This window comes from Hetaerina americana, unplaced genomic scaffold (assembly GCF_022747635.1).
Source record: "Hetaerina americana unplaced genomic scaffold, ioHetAmer1.1.p SCAF_5, whole genome shotgun sequence".
Lineage (NCBI taxonomy): Eukaryota > Metazoa > Arthropoda > Insecta > Odonata > Calopterygidae > Hetaerina > Hetaerina americana.
The window spans coordinates 16,490,205-16,507,875 of record NW_027287095.1 but is presented as its reverse complement, the minus strand read 5'-3'; the positions used below and the strand labels follow the sequence as shown (position 1 = coordinate 16,507,875).

The 17,671-nt window shown below is 37.6% G+C and overlaps 2 protein-coding genes across 2 annotated transcripts in view; one reads left to right on the top strand and one right to left on the bottom strand.

Annotated features, from left to right (window-relative positions):
* The window catches only part of Tsf3 (Transferrin 3), a 43,715-nt gene extending 34,005 nt beyond the window's left edge, over positions 1–9,710 (top strand). Inside the window, exons 12-16 of the mRNA XM_071592636.1 lie at positions 585–740; positions 4,677–4,853; positions 5,030–5,142; positions 6,512–6,685; positions 9,283–9,710. Of these exons, the coding sequence (XP_071448737.1) occupies positions 585–740; positions 4,677–4,853; positions 5,030–5,142; positions 6,512–6,685; positions 9,283–9,462 (800 nt within the window). The 3' untranslated portion in view covers positions 9,463–9,710. The remainder of the gene's footprint in view (positions 1–584; positions 741–4,676; positions 4,854–5,029; positions 5,143–6,511; positions 6,686–9,282) is intronic.
* LOC139694200 (oxaloacetate tautomerase FAHD1, mitochondrial) lies at positions 9,700–17,594 on the bottom strand. The gene is made up of 5 exons (XM_071592637.1): positions 17,432–17,594; positions 17,258–17,354; positions 12,826–12,969; positions 12,619–12,744; positions 9,700–10,115 (listed from the first exon to the last, which is right to left on the bottom strand). Exons 1-5 carry the CDS (start codon positions 17,503–17,505, stop codon positions 9,894–9,896), a joined length of 663 nt encoding a protein of 220 aa, XP_071448738.1. The 5' UTR covers positions 17,506–17,594; the 3' UTR covers positions 9,700–9,893.
* Positions 17,595–17,671: the final 77 nt, after the last annotated feature.

The window sequence follows — 17,671 nt, the reverse complement described above, 5'->3', positions numbered from 1 at the left end:
TGCATAATCTCTCAGCCTCATTTTTTAATGTAGTTTTATCCATTACATTCTTAATATTATTGAAACTATTAATGCTCTTAATTTGAGAAGTAGGTGTGTGTGTTCAAATGGTTGATAAAAGGCACTTGATTAATTGGGAGCTTGCTTTTTTATTTTGATGTCAAAAAATATTGAAGTCCATGGACAGGTATCAAAATGAATGGATATGGTTGGACTCAATCAGGAGGAAAAGGCCCTAGTAAAAACATCAAAGGCAAAATGACTTGAATAATCAATAGAAAAATTTCTTAAGAGTATTCTAGTCAAGTTGGCTCCATGAGATTGCAATTTTTTTAGTGTTAAATAACAAAAAACAATAGTTATCATTGCTCAATAGTTAGGTCATTGATGGTAAAATGTGATTGATGCTAGAAGAGTTGACATGTTCTTGACCAAATTTAATCTTATTAACGTGTGAACTCATATTGAATCTGGATAAACTCAATTGGGGAGAATTTCCTTCAGTTATTGACACATTCAGGCTGCTGTTGAGTTGATTGTATGCACAGTAGAGTCATTAGGGTGGTCCTACCTTGTTCCCACAGGCAAGCAATTGAAGGGGAGGCCGCCCAAGCATGTGAGTGGTGAGAAATGTTGCCAGGAGAATGTTGGACGTGACCAATCAGATGCCTTCCACTGCCTCATGTCGGGGGATGGAGACGTGGCCATTGTGGAGATGGGCACAGTCCACAAGCCAACAGGCAAGGGGGACAGTGAATGTGAGATGAGGGTTTGGATTGGTGCACTGGGTGTCTCTCTTGCATGGCTGATGCCTTTATTAACTCCAATACTGCCCCACAAGACCTCAGTTCAATACTTCATCCAACTTGGCCCTTATTATGCAGGCCCTGACTAAGGGTTTTATCTTAGCAATGCTCTGGTAACAAGCATGTAGTTCCTTAGAACCAAAGGCATTTAATTTATTGGGAATAACTACCTTATCTCCCTCATGATTAGCAACCCTACTCCATTCTTATTATTATTTACTGTATGGAAATGTGGTTTTTAACTAATCACCTAGACTGGTAAAAGAAAAAACTTTGGCTCACCTCATTGACTCATGACAAACCAATCTGGCAGCAACAGGAAAAACCTCCCTTGCCCCCAACTTCACAGGTGCAAACTCTGTATCTTCTCCTCCAAGGCAAGAGGTAATCGCAAAAGACTTTTATCCATTCATACTCTTGTACAATCATTGACCTGTGCTGTTGTAAGTCTGCAGCTGACAATTTAGATAAGCCATTTCTTGTTGGGTTTGTGGTCTGGACTCCTCCACCTCCACAACATGACATTTTTTTCATGCTTCATACAGTTGCCAGGACTTCACAATAATGCTGAGAATAATTACTTTCTGTTTTGGCAATCAATTTATACAGGGTTCGGCAACATAACTTCCTCTTTTGAAAGCGTTTTGCGTATGGAAAAAGGGTGTTACCGCACCCTGTTTATATATATGTACAAGGTACTGGATGTCTACTGTGCATTTAAATACCTGTGAATTAATGCTGTCTTTGGTCTATATGGGAAGGAATAGCTATCTAAGATGACAAGGAGAAAGGGGCCCTTAATGTGCTACAACCATAGCTGTCACAATGGAACCTTAAACCCTTCTCACTGACTCATCATCCCCTTTTGATCATACTTTATTTGTTCCTTTGTGGAGCAATTTGCAGAGTGGACCCAATGTGGATGCTAAATTTGGAAAGAATGATAAGAGTAATATTCAATAAACCCCAGGAATGCTATGAACCATATTTAGGCGATTGTGGAATTATTGGCCTCCATCATAGAACTTGATAAATGGAGCTGCTAACCATTCTTGTGGCCCAAGAATTTAACAAATTCTTTTATAGGCCTGCTTAAACTTACTCTTAGTTAATTAAAACCCCAAATCATTCGGATCATAACACCCTCTGCTGGTTGCATTGATGCTACATGACTTGGAAGATTCCTTAAGCTAAGGTGATGTCAAATGTAGCTTATCATACCTGAACAAACCCCTGCCTTAGTTCATACTATTTCGCTCCATGGATTTTCTCTCAAGCATTAGTTGTTGGAAGACCCACAAAAGGTCAGTAGCTTTCTCCACTAGCAGATTTAGTGAAAGTTGCCTCCATGCTGCAAAATTGGAAGCACTCAAACTTGAAAGAAAATGAGTACTCTTATAGTCCCCTGGCACTGACATCATGTTCAGCAAAAGACTCTTGGTGTATCTCATGCAACATACTCAACTGGAGAAGAGATTCCATCCTTAATAAGCTATCTGACTCTTCATTCAACCCGATGCAAACAGTAATACTCAAGGCATGATAAAATGATTCCACACTTTTGCACACTTGTTCCCAAGTGCTCTTTGCCACTCAATGTACATACAAGTGTAGTTTGATGCTTGTTGCACTGGAACTCTTTGGCTTCAACCCTTTTTGCCACATTTTTACTTCAGTTTGCAATGCCCACGTAACTTGGAGAAAGGTGGTCATTTATCTTCCTCTTCAACACACCGATGTGGAAGTGTTTGCCCTTTAGTTGTTTCTTGGACTGGAGTCATTTGACTCCAGTTGTACTTGGCTGTCATGAGCCGCTGCTGTCTCCAGGGTGAGGTCTTCCAGTTCTGCTTCACATAATGGAAACCTCCCGAGGCTTAGAACCTTAAACATTTTGTGTATTTTGCGCAGCCTGTTAGGAAGTACTCAAAACTTAAGCTTTTCCTTCCTTTTGCACAGATTGAAGATGCATTACCCAAAAGTTTTCTTGATTTTTGGTCTGCCTTGACTTGAGGGCTTTCATGGTGTTTGAATGAGGCTCTCTTTCTTCTTTCTTATGCTAATAGGAAAGTCAAGAAAATGGAAATTTCTTTACATTGATGCATACAATGTAGGAGTATAATTGTTACTTTCTCCCTCTTGTCATCTTGCTTTGTAATAGCAAAATAATCGTAATATAGTGAAAAAATTGTCCAATCAGTGTAACCATACATGGTTTTGATATCCATACTGTTGGACAATTTAAAATAGCCAATTGATCTTTAGTGTGGAATGCTTGATAATTGCATGGCTTTGGCGCTTATTATGTATTTATGTAAAATAGAATGACATCCATCATAATTACTCCAGATAAATGAGCCATCTTGCGTATTGTCCATAAAATAAAATTCATGGTAGGAAAGTCACTGGTTTACAGGTTTAAGAAGTGATTTAGGAGATGTTTATTCTCGTACATCCACCATATTACTAAATTTCAGTCAATATAGCTTCGCTAGGTGCTGAAGTAAAAAGCCTACAGTAAGGCCAATTACTTAATTGTCACACGCATGCCTTCCTAACATGTCTAATAGGTGCACCTACACATTCCACGACAACACTTGCGGTAATATAGGCAATAGATATGACTATAGAGGAGAGGAGGGCAGCAAGAGGGGAACCTGATGCATTGGAGGGTAGTTGAGGCTTCCACCATGCATGTTATATCAGTCTGCTTGTAGTCTTTGATTTCACGGTAAACAATAATATCCTTTATTTTTTCATAAATTGCATGGCATGGGATGCATCATGTAGGAGGGGAAGATACAACATTAGTAATATGCACCCAGGAAACAAATATTTAGCCAGTATCAAATATGAATGTAACAACTTTGGAGTGTAAAAATCATTCTCCTTGATCAGGATACCAGTCACGAGGAATGATTTCTACACTCTGAAATTGTTGCATTTTAATGCACACTAGCGGATGATTTGGTTATAAGTTACTGTTGGGGCACACAGTCATTTAAAATGTATGTAAAATCAGATGCATAATTTTTAATGGAGTCAGTTTATCAGACAGTATTGCTGTAAACCAGTGCCTTTTCAGAGAAAAGGTTTTGAGGGATACCTGAATTTTGGCTAAGATAATTTCCTAAATGTCAGGGGAGATGATTATATTATTTTGAAATTGAATATAGAGGTCCTTCATGGCACTGCAAAAGGGTAAAAAAATTCAAATGGATGTTTTTTCTGGATCCAATTCGGCAGTAGCAGTACAGAGAATCAGTTAAGACATGGTTGTGGTGCTTATAAATAAATATATCACAGTAAAATATGAACAAAGATTGGAAGATTAACATTCTCCAAATTTGAAAAAGGGGTTTCCCTGAGGAATGGACGCACAAAAAATAGATTTATTTGCTCTTTCCAAAACAGAAGGCATATTAACTTCAGGGAGATTGCGGCAGAATATATTCTAAGAGGGAGTAGATCTTTAGTATGCCATAAGAAGTTTCTTTAAGCTGTACAGTTTGCCATTTTTAAAACAAAAATTAGAAAACAGGGGCTCTCTTAACCAGAAAGTTGATCTAGTCAGACTAATTTTTAATTAATGACAACTAGAAATTGTGTTATTACTTAGGTGAATGGTATTATTATCAACCTTTTGCCAGAAGTTAGTCATAGTTGGAGACAATTTATCGTGAATTCGGATAGGGTTTTTTTTACCAAGATATGCCATTCAGTTTGCATAACATAGACAAAATAATGGCAGAGTGGTCTCTCCTAGCTCTTGTAAGATACCAACAGTCAGCAAAATGGATGTATCAATGAAATGGCTGTAACTGCATGTGTATCCCAAGGGATATTGAGGGGGGTATTCCCTGCATGTTGCAGAATGTAGAAAGGTCACCCCAGGTGCCAAGAAGCCTTCCTCAGCCTCACCAAACAAAGGGACATCAGCAGACACAGAATGGTTCTCCCCATTAAATACGCTGAAGGAAGGTTTAGACCCTGATGTGACAAATGGCACGCAATGGGAATACAATCCAGGACCTGAAGTTAAATGCCAAGGTAACTAATGCACTCTGTGAATGACAGAAAGAAAGGAGTGAAATATGCTGAATAAATTCTGTGACATCTCTCTTTTGCTTTATAACTGCCTGCCTGCTCTGAATTGACACAAGGAGCCACTAATTCTGCCATTTGTTGTGGCTTTTTCGATGAAATGCTGTGATGTTTCATTTCAGAGCAAGAAGATGAACCATGGGCTAAGTACATTCCATCCAAGAACTACCGAATTATCTGCACCAAGGAAGACCATGGCAAAACGTGCCACATTGGGTGGTCACCCAAAGGCCTGGTATGTTAACAATTGCTCTGAGTATTTGTATATATCAGTGTATTCTTGTTTGGAATTGCAAGGGAAATTATGCCTTTGAGGGTCCACAGAAGTATTAACCATGCTTACTCTTACTGGTTACTCTTTCAGAAAATTTATCTAAGTGAGGAAATTAAAAGGTAACGAACAAAAATTTTATGGTTTCACTCTTGTTAAATTCATAGTGTACAACTGGAGTATCATATGCTATAGAATCACTGCTGTCTTAAATTGATTGGAATCTTGTAATTTTAAAGTATAGTTCAAAAGGTTGGGGCAGGATATCTTAATTTGAGCGTGATATAAATTAAAAAGCACATTTTCTGATAATATTGATAATTGAAATGAAAGCTCTCGCAAATTTGGTTTATTAATACAAAAGCAAAAGGGTTAAGTTACATTTCAAGTGCATATTTTTTAAATACCTGTAAATGTAACTGTATTAATGTAGGTTGGTGAAGTTATTCAAATAAACCTCTGCAGTTAATCCCTAGCCAACAGTTCTCATGTGTACACATTTGCAAAAGTTCAAAAGTGTCCAAATCTCCTTTCACTCAATGGAATTAATGGTGGTTTTTTAGGTTTTTAGTTCCTGTATTGACTAAAGTTATAACTTTAAAAGCATCCTGTGTCATATTTACAAAGCTGTGAAAATCGGAGAGAAGGTGAGACTGTTGGTTGAAAAGGAAGGAAGGATCCAGAATCTTTGATTAGGAAAGGCCACCAAAATTAAATCCCCTGGATTAAGTCTTTTCAATGTGAATATAAATGAAAACTGATGGGCTATGAAAAAAATGGTACAATGGTCCCACACACAAAGTGCTTCACAATGGTACCAGGTCTTCCTGGGAAGCCACAGGGAAAGGAACTGGCCCCTGATTTGTGAATTAGACACTATTGGGCTTAGTATTAGGTGAGCTGAACTCTCTCCTGTCATACCTATCTTTGTTTTGATTACTGTCATGTCTGCATTTAGTTTTCCGTTCCAGCCTAGAATATCAATGCCTGAGGCCCACTTTCCCAAGGGGAGAAAGGTTAGAAGGGAGGTAAATGTTTGCAAAATATTTAAGAATTTTCAAGCTCCCCATCACGTGGAGCAATATGAAAAGCAAGAAGATTAGTTTCGACTGTAGTGCAAAAATTTATTTTTTTGATCTGACTCTGATTTCATTAGCATTTTTTCCTTTCCTGTAATTCAGTTAACAAATGCACCAATGGTGGTTTTGGTATGTTGCCTTGCTTAATAATGAGCTATGAAATATGTTAACATTTTATTATACATCATATCCTGAGCTATGAAATATGTTAACATTTTATTATATATCCTATCCTGTTTAAACATATGTTCCAGGTAATGAGTGCTGCTAATGTATCAAATTCAAGGCTTGAGGAAGTGTACGTGTTGTTGCTACAGATGGACAGTGTTTTTGGGAAGCGAGGGAAGCAGTATTATAATCGTGGCGTGCCCATCCCACATTTCACCTTGTATGGCCCTCATAGTGGACGCAGCAATGTGATATTCCAGGTGTGTATCCCCTCGGGGTAAGTCGGGGTCTTCTTCATCACGTTGCAGGAGGTCTTAGAAAAAACACTCTTGCTGTTGGTCTACCGTCAAGATCTTTGGGATGAGTTTAGCGCAGATATTTTGCATTACTAAATTTTCAGTCATAATGCTATGCACTGCCATCTATCAATACCAATATGATAAGCAATCATGTGCACAATTAAGACTGTCTTAATTTAGTCCTTCACGCAAACGTTAGGACAATATTATTACTGATACTTTTTATATAAAACTTGTAAAACTATTTCCATCAGTTTTAATGATATATTATCTGCCATGAACAATGAGGTAGGACCTTTCACTCATTTCCATTTTTTTGATCAAAATTATCAAATATGGAGGAATTTTGTGGGGTCAAACCTGAAGACATTTGAAAATAATAGTGAAAATATTCTTCCATTCTATTGAGTTGTAGAGATAATTTGCCAGACCCAAGGCAACTGCAATCTTAAATGAATGATTTTGATGATCGCTTCAAATGATCATACATTTCCAGGGACATACACTATTACGTTCTTTCATTACATGAGATTGACAACAGAATTTTTTTGATAAATTCTGATAGCCAATGTTACTTTGCATCACCCAGCTTCTTTGGGTTATAGGTGAGAATAACATTTATTCTTGAGGGGGGATTGGATTTGTCACATTCAAGTTTTCTGAGCATTTTAATACCCACTGACCTGGCTTGCTTCCTCATTGTTAGAGTTAATGCATGAATGATATTTTATATCAAATTGTTTGTCATATCCCTCCCTCCAGCAAGAGCCAACCCTATTTATGAATAGAAAAAAAGAGGAAGGAATGAGGCCATAGTGAGGGCAAATTAATGTGCCTGCATTCCATCTGAATTCAGAAATAGAGCAATTTCACCAAAAGATTCTGCTTTGTGGTAATGCTTCAAGAAATCAAGAATACAGCCCATCATCACTTGGTTCACTCCAGAATAGTCTCCTTCCTTTTCCTCTGTCTTGCACAGACAACAGTCTTTGTAGGCTGGCCTTCTTTCCTGTAGGCAGAATTCTTCTCAATTAATTCCATCGATGAGTCATGGAAGTATAGTGGGCCAAATGGCACCATAGTGCATTAATGATAGATATTGCATGGTCTCAAGTTTCCACTTCACAGGTTTTCTCTTGATAAGTTTCTCCTGCATTCTAGTAGGCATATTCAGGGTTAAAGTGATATTACGGGCAAAATTGCTAGCTTTTGGTGGGTTGGTTTTGGATAGAAACAACCACCAAATATCTTGTCTCTCCTAATAAGACTCAACCCAACATCCTACTCTACAAGTGCCTCTTCATCTCTGTATACTTCCTTCCTACATTCATTCCGTCCAACATCCATGTCCCCTATTCCTGCCCTTTCCTTGCTTGCCTACTTATTCATTCCCTCGATCACGGTCTTCAATATCTCATTGCCAATCAAAATGCTTTGCCTCCATTCTACCAGTCACCTTATGATTTCAACCAACAATGCCCTCTCCTCCTCCCCCATCATACCTAGCACTTTCTCTTTTATTTTCCTTTCTGTCCACTACTTCACCTTCTCCACACCCACATTTCGAAAGCCTCCAATCTATTCAATAGGATTTTCGAGTTGGAAGGAAGATTCCTCAGCTTAATTGCATAGGTGTGGCTGTAGGTGGGAGGGAGGAAATAATGGATACTTGGTAGTAATCATTGAAATTTTTGCTGAGGGTAGCTGTATGTCTAGGAACTGGGAGGGAGAGGATGGGTCACAGGATTCTCTTTTGCGGTTAATTCAAATATTAAGGGGCTGGGTGCATTGGCCTATATAGAAAGCTGGAAGTAGTCTGGAGGGATGGGAGATATTTGAGCAGTAGTTGCTGCAGAAGGGAATCGGTGACAAGGATGGAGCAGGTTTTGCATCTAGCATGATTGCATGGGGTCGGAGGAGTTCTCGGAATTGGAGTGGATTTAGAAAGAGGTCTGGTGGATTTAGAAAGATTTGCAGGATGTTTAAATGTTATAGTTGGGCATTTGGAGAGTAGGTTGGCAGTGGTTCAGCTGTTGGAGAGGATGGGATCAAGATTTATAGTAAAATTTTTTAGGGACTGCACGCCAGGGAGTTAGGCTGTGCAAATGTAGTGTCATATTCCGAAACGATAGTTTAGGGGTGTTTGTGTGTGCTTAAGGATTTTCTGTATGAAGGGAGTCAGGATAGCCATGCCCAATGAGAGAGCCATGTAGCCTTGAGAGGAATTTATTCAAGGAATCAGGATTGTTGCAGATAGTGGCTTTTTTACAGTAATTTAACTAATTTACTATAATTTACTTTGCTTACTAAAATTAAATGCAGGACTGCATCAAGTGTGTGAATGTAATTTATATATATGTACGTATATCCAGAAAGTTACTGCACCATTAAAAACTGTTTTAATTAATCAGATGGTATGGAAATGAATCAAGAGGGGCTTATTTTGAAGAGAAAACAAATGTTGGTAATCCATATTCTCTGATGAGAAGTACATATCCCAATTTCAATTTTTGGTTCCAAATGAATGCTTTCCCTGAATTATTACTTTTCAATTTTAGGACACCACACACTACTTGGTTAAACTTGATACTCTGAAGAAGGAAAGTCCAATTAAGCATAACTATGAAGACATTTTGAATGATGTGACAGAGTGCTCATCCGCGACGTGGCCTACTCCAGCAGTGTTTATCATAAGTCTTTGCTCATTTATTACATTGCGATTAAAAAATCTAGTTTAGTTTTGAATAACAGTTGCTCTTGAGTTGTACCCAGCTCCTTAGATGGAGGCTGGTATCAGACCATTTTCGCAAGAGAAATGGGAGACATTTTGGTGCCTTTTGGCCGTGAAGTAATTTTCCATTCTGATGTGATGGGCACAGTCGATGAGATTAAGCAGTGAAAAGTGCCACTTCTCAGGGATATATAATGCAATGGTAAATTTTGTAGATCTCATGTAAACTATTAATATTTTACAATTAACTGTTAATAAAATGTGTTTATTACTTATAGAAATTAATATAATTACAAAAATAAACTATGCATAACATAACAGCATTTCACAAAGAGAGTGAAATGGCCATAGTTTTTTCCCCAAAATATTTAGTCTCTGCCTTGAATGTAAACCATCCTGTGAGACATAAAGAGCACTCCCTTGGCCATGGGAGGATAGCTATTCTGCAGATTTAACTCTGAACTGCATTTCTATGCCCAAAGATTTGCTGCCTGCTTCAACAAGATCTCCTGGTTTGATCAGTGAAACACCCGTGGGCGAGCCAGTTATAATAAGGTCTCCTGGTTCCAGAGTCACACTCTGAGAAACATGGCTCATGATTTCTGGGATGCTGAAAATCATTTCAGAAGTGTTTCCATCCTGCACAGTTTTCCCATTCACCTGCAACAACAATGGAGTACACGCATTAGACACATTCATTTCAGTTTCATTATTTTTACGACATAAACATTACAAATGGTAAGTTTGTCAGAACACTCAGAAAATTAGAACATTGACCTCTTCCTTTGTACAACTTTAATTACCATGCAATGGCACTTTTCCAATAATTAAAAATTTACTACCAAGCAGGGGTCATTGCACTACATTATCTTCCGATGTACTGCATGAAACCTGATTAGTAATAAATTTCTAAACTAGTAGAAAAGTGTGCTACCATTTGGCCTTATGTGTTCAAATTCCACTATATAATGCCTGAAACTATGCCATTTATTCCTATAATACAAAATGTTTAAAAGCTGACTTCATTTAAATCACGAATATGTAATTGTATAAAGCACTCGTGTTATATTGTGGTTATTGTAAGAGGCATTGTGGAAGTGGGAGCAATTAATCCTCTACTATCTTTGTTTGACTATTTCTTTTACTTTCTCTCTTTACTTTAATTGGATTTGGACTTGTATTATTTCTTCAATGTTGAAAGTAATTAAAACCTTCACAATTGGTTTCATCTAGTAGGGTCTTTGTGTCCATAAAGCCTGGTATCATAATCTCCTATCAAAATGAAGGTTAACCTTAACCTCCAATCAAAGCCAAAATCAGTCTCATAGTCACCCAAGTCTGAACAGACTAATAAAAGTGATCATTAGCTTAAATGTAAAATCCTACAGTTAGTATGCTCACATTTATTAATCAAAAGTCCAAATTTTTTATAAAATTGAACCTGTTGGTTACCTTCACATTAAGTATACACCCATGCAAATTATCAATTGGATTTAATAAGGGCTTATAAACTCTTAGCGAAGCAGATGCCCTTAATTACGGACCTTTGGGGAAAAACAAAACTCTAAAAGCTGCTGTTTCAACAAGTAATTCAATTTTAAAAGCATAAATAATTTTTTATAATTAATAATGCTGTACTAGATGCTTTTGTATTAAAAAAATATAATTTGTGATGACCAGAGGGCAAAGCAAATCACAGTAGTAAACCCAAAGGTAGGTTCGGCAAGTGGCCATATTGCCCACCCAACGGCATATAAAATTCACGCATTAACAGGGAGGGGAGGAAGTTCCTTTTCTTGAGCCACCTGCATTTTCCCAGGAATTTCTCGCAGAACATAAAAATCTCTCAGCTTGAACAAAGCTGGCAATACCCAAAAATGCCAAACCTGGGCACAGGATTTGGCTGTACTACATACTATGCCTTTAGAGGACCAAAAACACTGCAATTCCAGCTTCCTAATTTATTTATATGAAAACTGTTTTGCTACTGGGCTAGAAATTCATTAAGAGTCACGGGCACTATTTGTCAATCAAATAGGTGGAGGAGTGTGTGTATGGTACCTGGGACAATGGCATAAGGGGTTGCATTTTGACAAGTATGGAAGGGGGAGTGGGGTAGTTAAATGAACAGACGTGGCACCTTTGATTCCTCACAGTACATGTCAGAAGGAGGTACCCCACTCTTATGGTGATTCCAACCTAGGTCCTTAGCTCTCCATGTTTAAGGGCTTGGGGGTGAAATAATGGTCATGCTTATTTTCTAGAAATGTTTGGTAAATTATTAAGTGTTTTTTGTAAATGAGATGAACCTGGCATTCTTTTATCATGTTGCCCACCTTCCTACCTGCCCAAAGGATACAGCATTATGGTGGCAATCATTGACTTGACTTCAATTCATTATTTAAACTTTTGTCTGGATTTGACCCAGTAATGCTTTTTAGCTAAAACCTAAAAGTGACCCCAACTTTCTTCTTGGGAAGTGACTGTTGAATATTAGGGATATTTTACTAAGACAAGGGAGACTGCACCTCTTGGATCCATCATCTTGTACAGTGTAGCACTGATTATCTCCTCATTCGCTGCGTGGGTTTGTTTCTATCTGTGAAGTGTATCAATTGGTTTTCTGGCATATAAAATGTTAATAATGATAATCCTGTATTGTTCGACAATTTCAAAAGAGAGTGAACTCTTCAGTATTAGAATTTTGGCACATATTCACAGGAAACATTTTACTCTATAATATAATTAAATGAAAGAACTGACTATATAACCAAAAGTGATTATTTTGTAAGAGGTTTCTCATTTTCTTTTCACCGCATAATAGCCTGTGCGGGGATCTATTTCAGGCAGGGTACCTCCGAAACTGGTATTAAATGTCAAAGGAGTATGGCAATTTACATGGCGACTGTTCATGAAGTTAACAGATGCTTCTCTTTATGATACAATTTCTATTTACAATCCCAAATTTCAACGTTTCAAACAATGCAGTGGTATGACCCCTATAAACTTTGTATGCACATTAACACAAACAAACACTATTAACACCTCAACAAACAAGCAAGGTATTGGCGATTTATACCAGATAAAAGCAAGAATATGAGAGTATCATAAATGTTTTCTTCAAAAACTGAAATAAAGAATTGTGGAGACATGGATGTCCTACCTTACACCAAAGATGAACATCATGAGGGTTTGGAACCTTTTCAGTTGGGACAAAGTGACTGACTGGGCATGCTGTGTCAAAACCTTTCACAAATGTCCATGGAAGGCCATTCTTCCTCACATCATTCTGCAACAGAAACGCACCGATTAAAGTTTACAATGAAGTTTTGCATAAAAAGAGGGTTTGAGAAATTACCACATGACTTACCAATTGACCAACTTCAGTCAAATCCAAAGAAATGCAGTAGCCAGCAACATAATCAAGTGCCTTTTCAGGTGAAACTTTCTTACATTTCTTGCCAACAATGACACCCAATTCTACTTCTTCATTGACTTTGAAACCACTAGGAATCTGGAAAGGAAATCTTTTATAAGTACATATCTGAATGCAAACACTTATTGTAATCGGAGTAGAGTAATTTTGAAATTATATTCCAGTAATTTGAAAACAAGTGGAAAGGAGGAGAGCACTTAATGATTACTTTGAGCTTAACTTTACACGCACAACTCAAATCACGCACATTTCAAAGCAGAAAAATTGCGAAAATGGTTCCAAGCACACAATTGAAATCAAATCACCAGAAACGAAGGCATTACTAAATGGTCACATGGAAGATTCCTCTGACCTTCTCAGGATATAGATTCCATTTCTTCAGTTAACAAAACTGGAGTGAAGGGAAGTTCTTGGAGTGGCTGCTGTGTTCAGCTCTGACCTTGTTACTAGTGTCAGATCAAGACTTGAGGCAACATTGGACCAATTACACTTTCATGTCATGAGCTGCAGCAAAAATTGAGGATATTCCACAAAAGTTACACTAATGCTTACTTTCTGCCTGAAATGTGAAATTTTGACTTTCAAAGTAAGATGCATGATATCAAGGAGGCAGAAAATTTAAAACTTTCAGGGTTACAAATAGACCATCATCCTAAGCTGGTAATTTCAGGTATATAAGAAAATTAAATCAAGTTTACTGCCTGATATCAGTTTTAAAACACTTAAGATGTCCTAAAAATGTAAATTCTTATGGAATTGTAATCTGAGGAACATCATCCTCATTAAATCAAGTATTTTTAGTTCAGAAAAAAATTGTAGCATTTTAAATGTCTGAGAATATAAACTGTACCTTGCAACTATACAGGATACTGTTACAGGTACAGTAAAGGATATGGTGAGGGAATATTCACTGAAAAATGAGAGGGGGTTAGGACGGAACAAAGATTTAACCAACATACGAAAACAAAATACACTCTACCTAAGGTGCACTAAATAGCATTGACCCTCGCCCATATCAAGCACTCGCACGCACAGGGCAAGAGAGATTTCTCCCAATGCCAGTGGCCCACCAATCACATGTAATAAGATAAATGCAAATTTATCACGCTCTCTCTACCATAGATATACTAGATAACATTGATCCTTTCTGATCTCAAGGACTCATACACACAGCGAGTACAAATAAATAAATACAAATAAGCCAGTGGTTTATTTATTTTATTACATGTGATTAGTGGGCTGCTAGCTTAGGGAGAAATCTTTCGTAAGCCCTCTGAGCGTAAGTGCTTGATATGGGTGAGGGTCAATGCTATCTAGTGCACCTTAGGTAGAGTGTGTTCTGTTATCATATGTTGGTTTAATCAATTGTTCTGTCCTAACCCCCACTCATTTTTCTCTGAATACTCCCTCACCATATCCTTAGCCCACCATTAAGAGTAAGGCTGGGGTTGATCTTTTTCCCTGAATTTCAATGTTTCTCCTCTTAACTACTCAACAAACAAATGAGTGAATATATGCTGTGCTCTGGGCCAGGATGTACGGAACAATAAAGAACATGCGGCTGGACGATCCATCGTGCTGTGCTACAAAGTCAAAAAGCACACTTCACGTGGAGGGACATCTTTTTGGTCAGCCTGCTCGGAGCAAACTGGCGACTGGCTGCTTTGTAAGGGCAGACCCTCCACCACATTTACTGACCAGTTTAAAAAGCGCTGCCATGGATAGTCACATCAAAATGAAATCATGTGCATTACTTTCATAATTGATCATGTATACAATTGCAGCACCAAATTATTGCTTTGCTAACTATGGGACTCTCATCCCAACTAACAGGACAGTGGGACACGATTTTGAAATTTCAGTGCACTTTAAAGGAAATTCACTTGATTAGCCCTCGTATTTTAAAAACTCCCAGGATTATGTAAATGGATCCATTTTATTTGTAGTATGTTGATAGGGTATAATTCATGTTTAACCTTACTATACAGGAAGGAGGTTCAATAAAACTATATTTTTTACAACTGCAACATTCTAAATATTTTATACCTTTACTTAGATTTATGAAACTTGAAAATGCCTTGTAGTATTAATACTTTAACATCAAAATTATCAACAAATAGCCAAAAAAATTAAATCTTACAGAATGAATTATCAATACATTGAAAACCATACATCCAATACTTTTTTTTTTTACTGCATATTAATGGAAACTCATACTTTACTTGCAATTGGTTTAAATGGTTTTTATTAAGTGTTTTTCGAGGTATATTTTCTCCATAAAAATACACTAAGTTAAATAATTACTGCTTAGTTCATCACCAAAAGTGAATAACTGAAAACCAAATATGTGATACCCCAACATCTCACACCTACCAACTACATAATAAGGTCATCTAACTAGGCATCCTTTAGTTTGGGTTCACAATTCCATTTAGAATATTGTTTTTCACAAAACAAAATTTGGAACCTTGAATTTTAAACTGCAGACCCTGTAGGCAAACTGGATTAGTAATGAAAGATGCTGCCACAAAGATTAAATGTGTGAACATGAGGTGGTGGGAGGCAGCATGGTGAGCGGAGAATCTGGTGACTGACTGACTGGCAAGACTTGCATTCAAACCCCAGGTGATGCCTCTAGGCCAAAACATATCAATTCCAAGTGGCGCTATTCCACAAGAGTAACATGGAAACAGAATAATAAAGGCATTGGCACTCCTACCATGAATGCGTGAAGTGATTTCGCTAGGTTCAAGTCTTAGTTGGGTTGAGCTCCACCTAGAACCACTGTCATGAAGGAACTGAAGGAATGGTGATGCAGAGGAAGGAACTAGTCCTGCACCTGCCCTGAACGTGTCAAAAGCACAAAAGTTTCAAGGTGAACACGAGCAGCCTTCACGCTAATATCTATGGCAGTTGGAAGAGGTTGGTCAATTTAAGTGGAAAGTTATATCAAAACAATCTAAAAAGAGCTTACCATAGAAGATAATGTTGAGAAAAAAATAACCTATGCTTATTAAGGAGATTTTGCATGGCACCAGGAACCAATTGTGATAACTTTCCATTGTTGTATAATTGCTCAATTCTCATTTAAAAATTTGCTGATCTAAATAATCTAGTGCATCTTAATCTTTGGTTTAATCCCTTATTTTAGTGAAAGGTCAAACTATACATATGTTTCAGATGTGTTATTGTTCCAATTTTGTAAGGGCCCTAACCAGTCATGAGATGCAACCTCATGGTGAGCAACCCCTGTGCTTGTGATGCCATACCACAGTGCCTGTTAATGCCACACCACCCATGTGGAGGAATGCAGTGCAGCGTATCCTCCCCCATTTGGTGAGTGAGCATTAATGCTTAACTGATCCAATGTCTTATGCCAGCCAATTTCTAAAAAAATTGAGGAAATCATAGGGTTAAACCTGATAAACATCCATTTAGCAGGTCAATATTACAGAATGTTTTGGCATCATACCTGGAGCCAGCATATCTTGGAGCTTTACATTGAATCTATCATGAAGAAGCTAGGTACACCATGTCATCTCCTATGATACAACTCAGCTCAAGACTTACTCATAACCAAATACTATGGCTGGTTTTACTCTCTCTACAGCATCATATTCTGGGGATATTCCAACAATTCATTAAGATATTTAATATTAGAAAACAAGTAATCAAAAATGTTTGTAAATCATGCCTATGCTCTTCCTAGCACCACCTTTAAATTACGAAAGATTCTTCCTTACCCATGTTAATATTCTTTTCCGTACTTTAATTGTAAGAAAAATAATAGTTCTAATAAAATGTCACCAACACAAAACTTCGGTTTTAAGCAATAAGCATTTAGGTAGTTGTGTGAGCCATATCTACCAAACCGGGGCTAAGAGAGATGGGTTTTGAAATATACATTGAATTACCTGTTGGGCTAAAATACATATTGCCTAATAAGATATTTTAATCCAGACTGCAGAAGTTTCTACATGAGAAGCTGTAATACTGGTTAACGACTGTTACTGGGATAAATGATCTCATAATTGTACACGTTGTACTAGCATTGTGCCAGGCAATAAATGATATTTTTTTCTATAACTAATGTGTTTTATATCATTTTTATAACGCTCTCTCTAGATGCATGGGGTACTATTATATTTATGTCGCTGGCCTAATACCCTACGGAAGGTGGGTTAGGCGGAAGGCATTGGTGCAAATCTGGGAGGCTCTGCGCACCCTCATATTCATCCTGTGAGTTTTCACTTATCAGATCTTCATGCGAAGCCCCAAGTGAAAGGAACTGGTACTGCATATACATATGACTGAAAAGGGAACCTCTTTTTTCTCATTGATTACCAAGGCCGAATGCTATACAAACCTCAATATCTTGCCCGGAAGTGATATAGCTTGATGTCGGCTTTAGAAACACAATCGGAGTCTTTGGTATCGGAAGGTTGCGTTCAAGGAGAAGGCTTCTGCAATTTAGTAAACATTAGAATTAACATTAACTCGTTGGTCGTCTCCTTCGAAAAAGTGAAGCAGCATGACCTACTTGTAATTTAAACCAACACCAACAATTTTTTTCCCTACTTGCACAAATTTTGCAAAATTTAAAGCTGCCTCCATCTTAAAGGTTACTTCAATGAACACGTACTTCTGAAGTCCGAAGTCCTCATGCAATCTCAACCCTAATTACGTATTTCTTCCAGTTCTTCTTTTGCATTTCGTACGTCAAATGTTTTCCATACATTTTTGTAGCGCCATCTACCAGGTCAATGACGTCACCATTGGA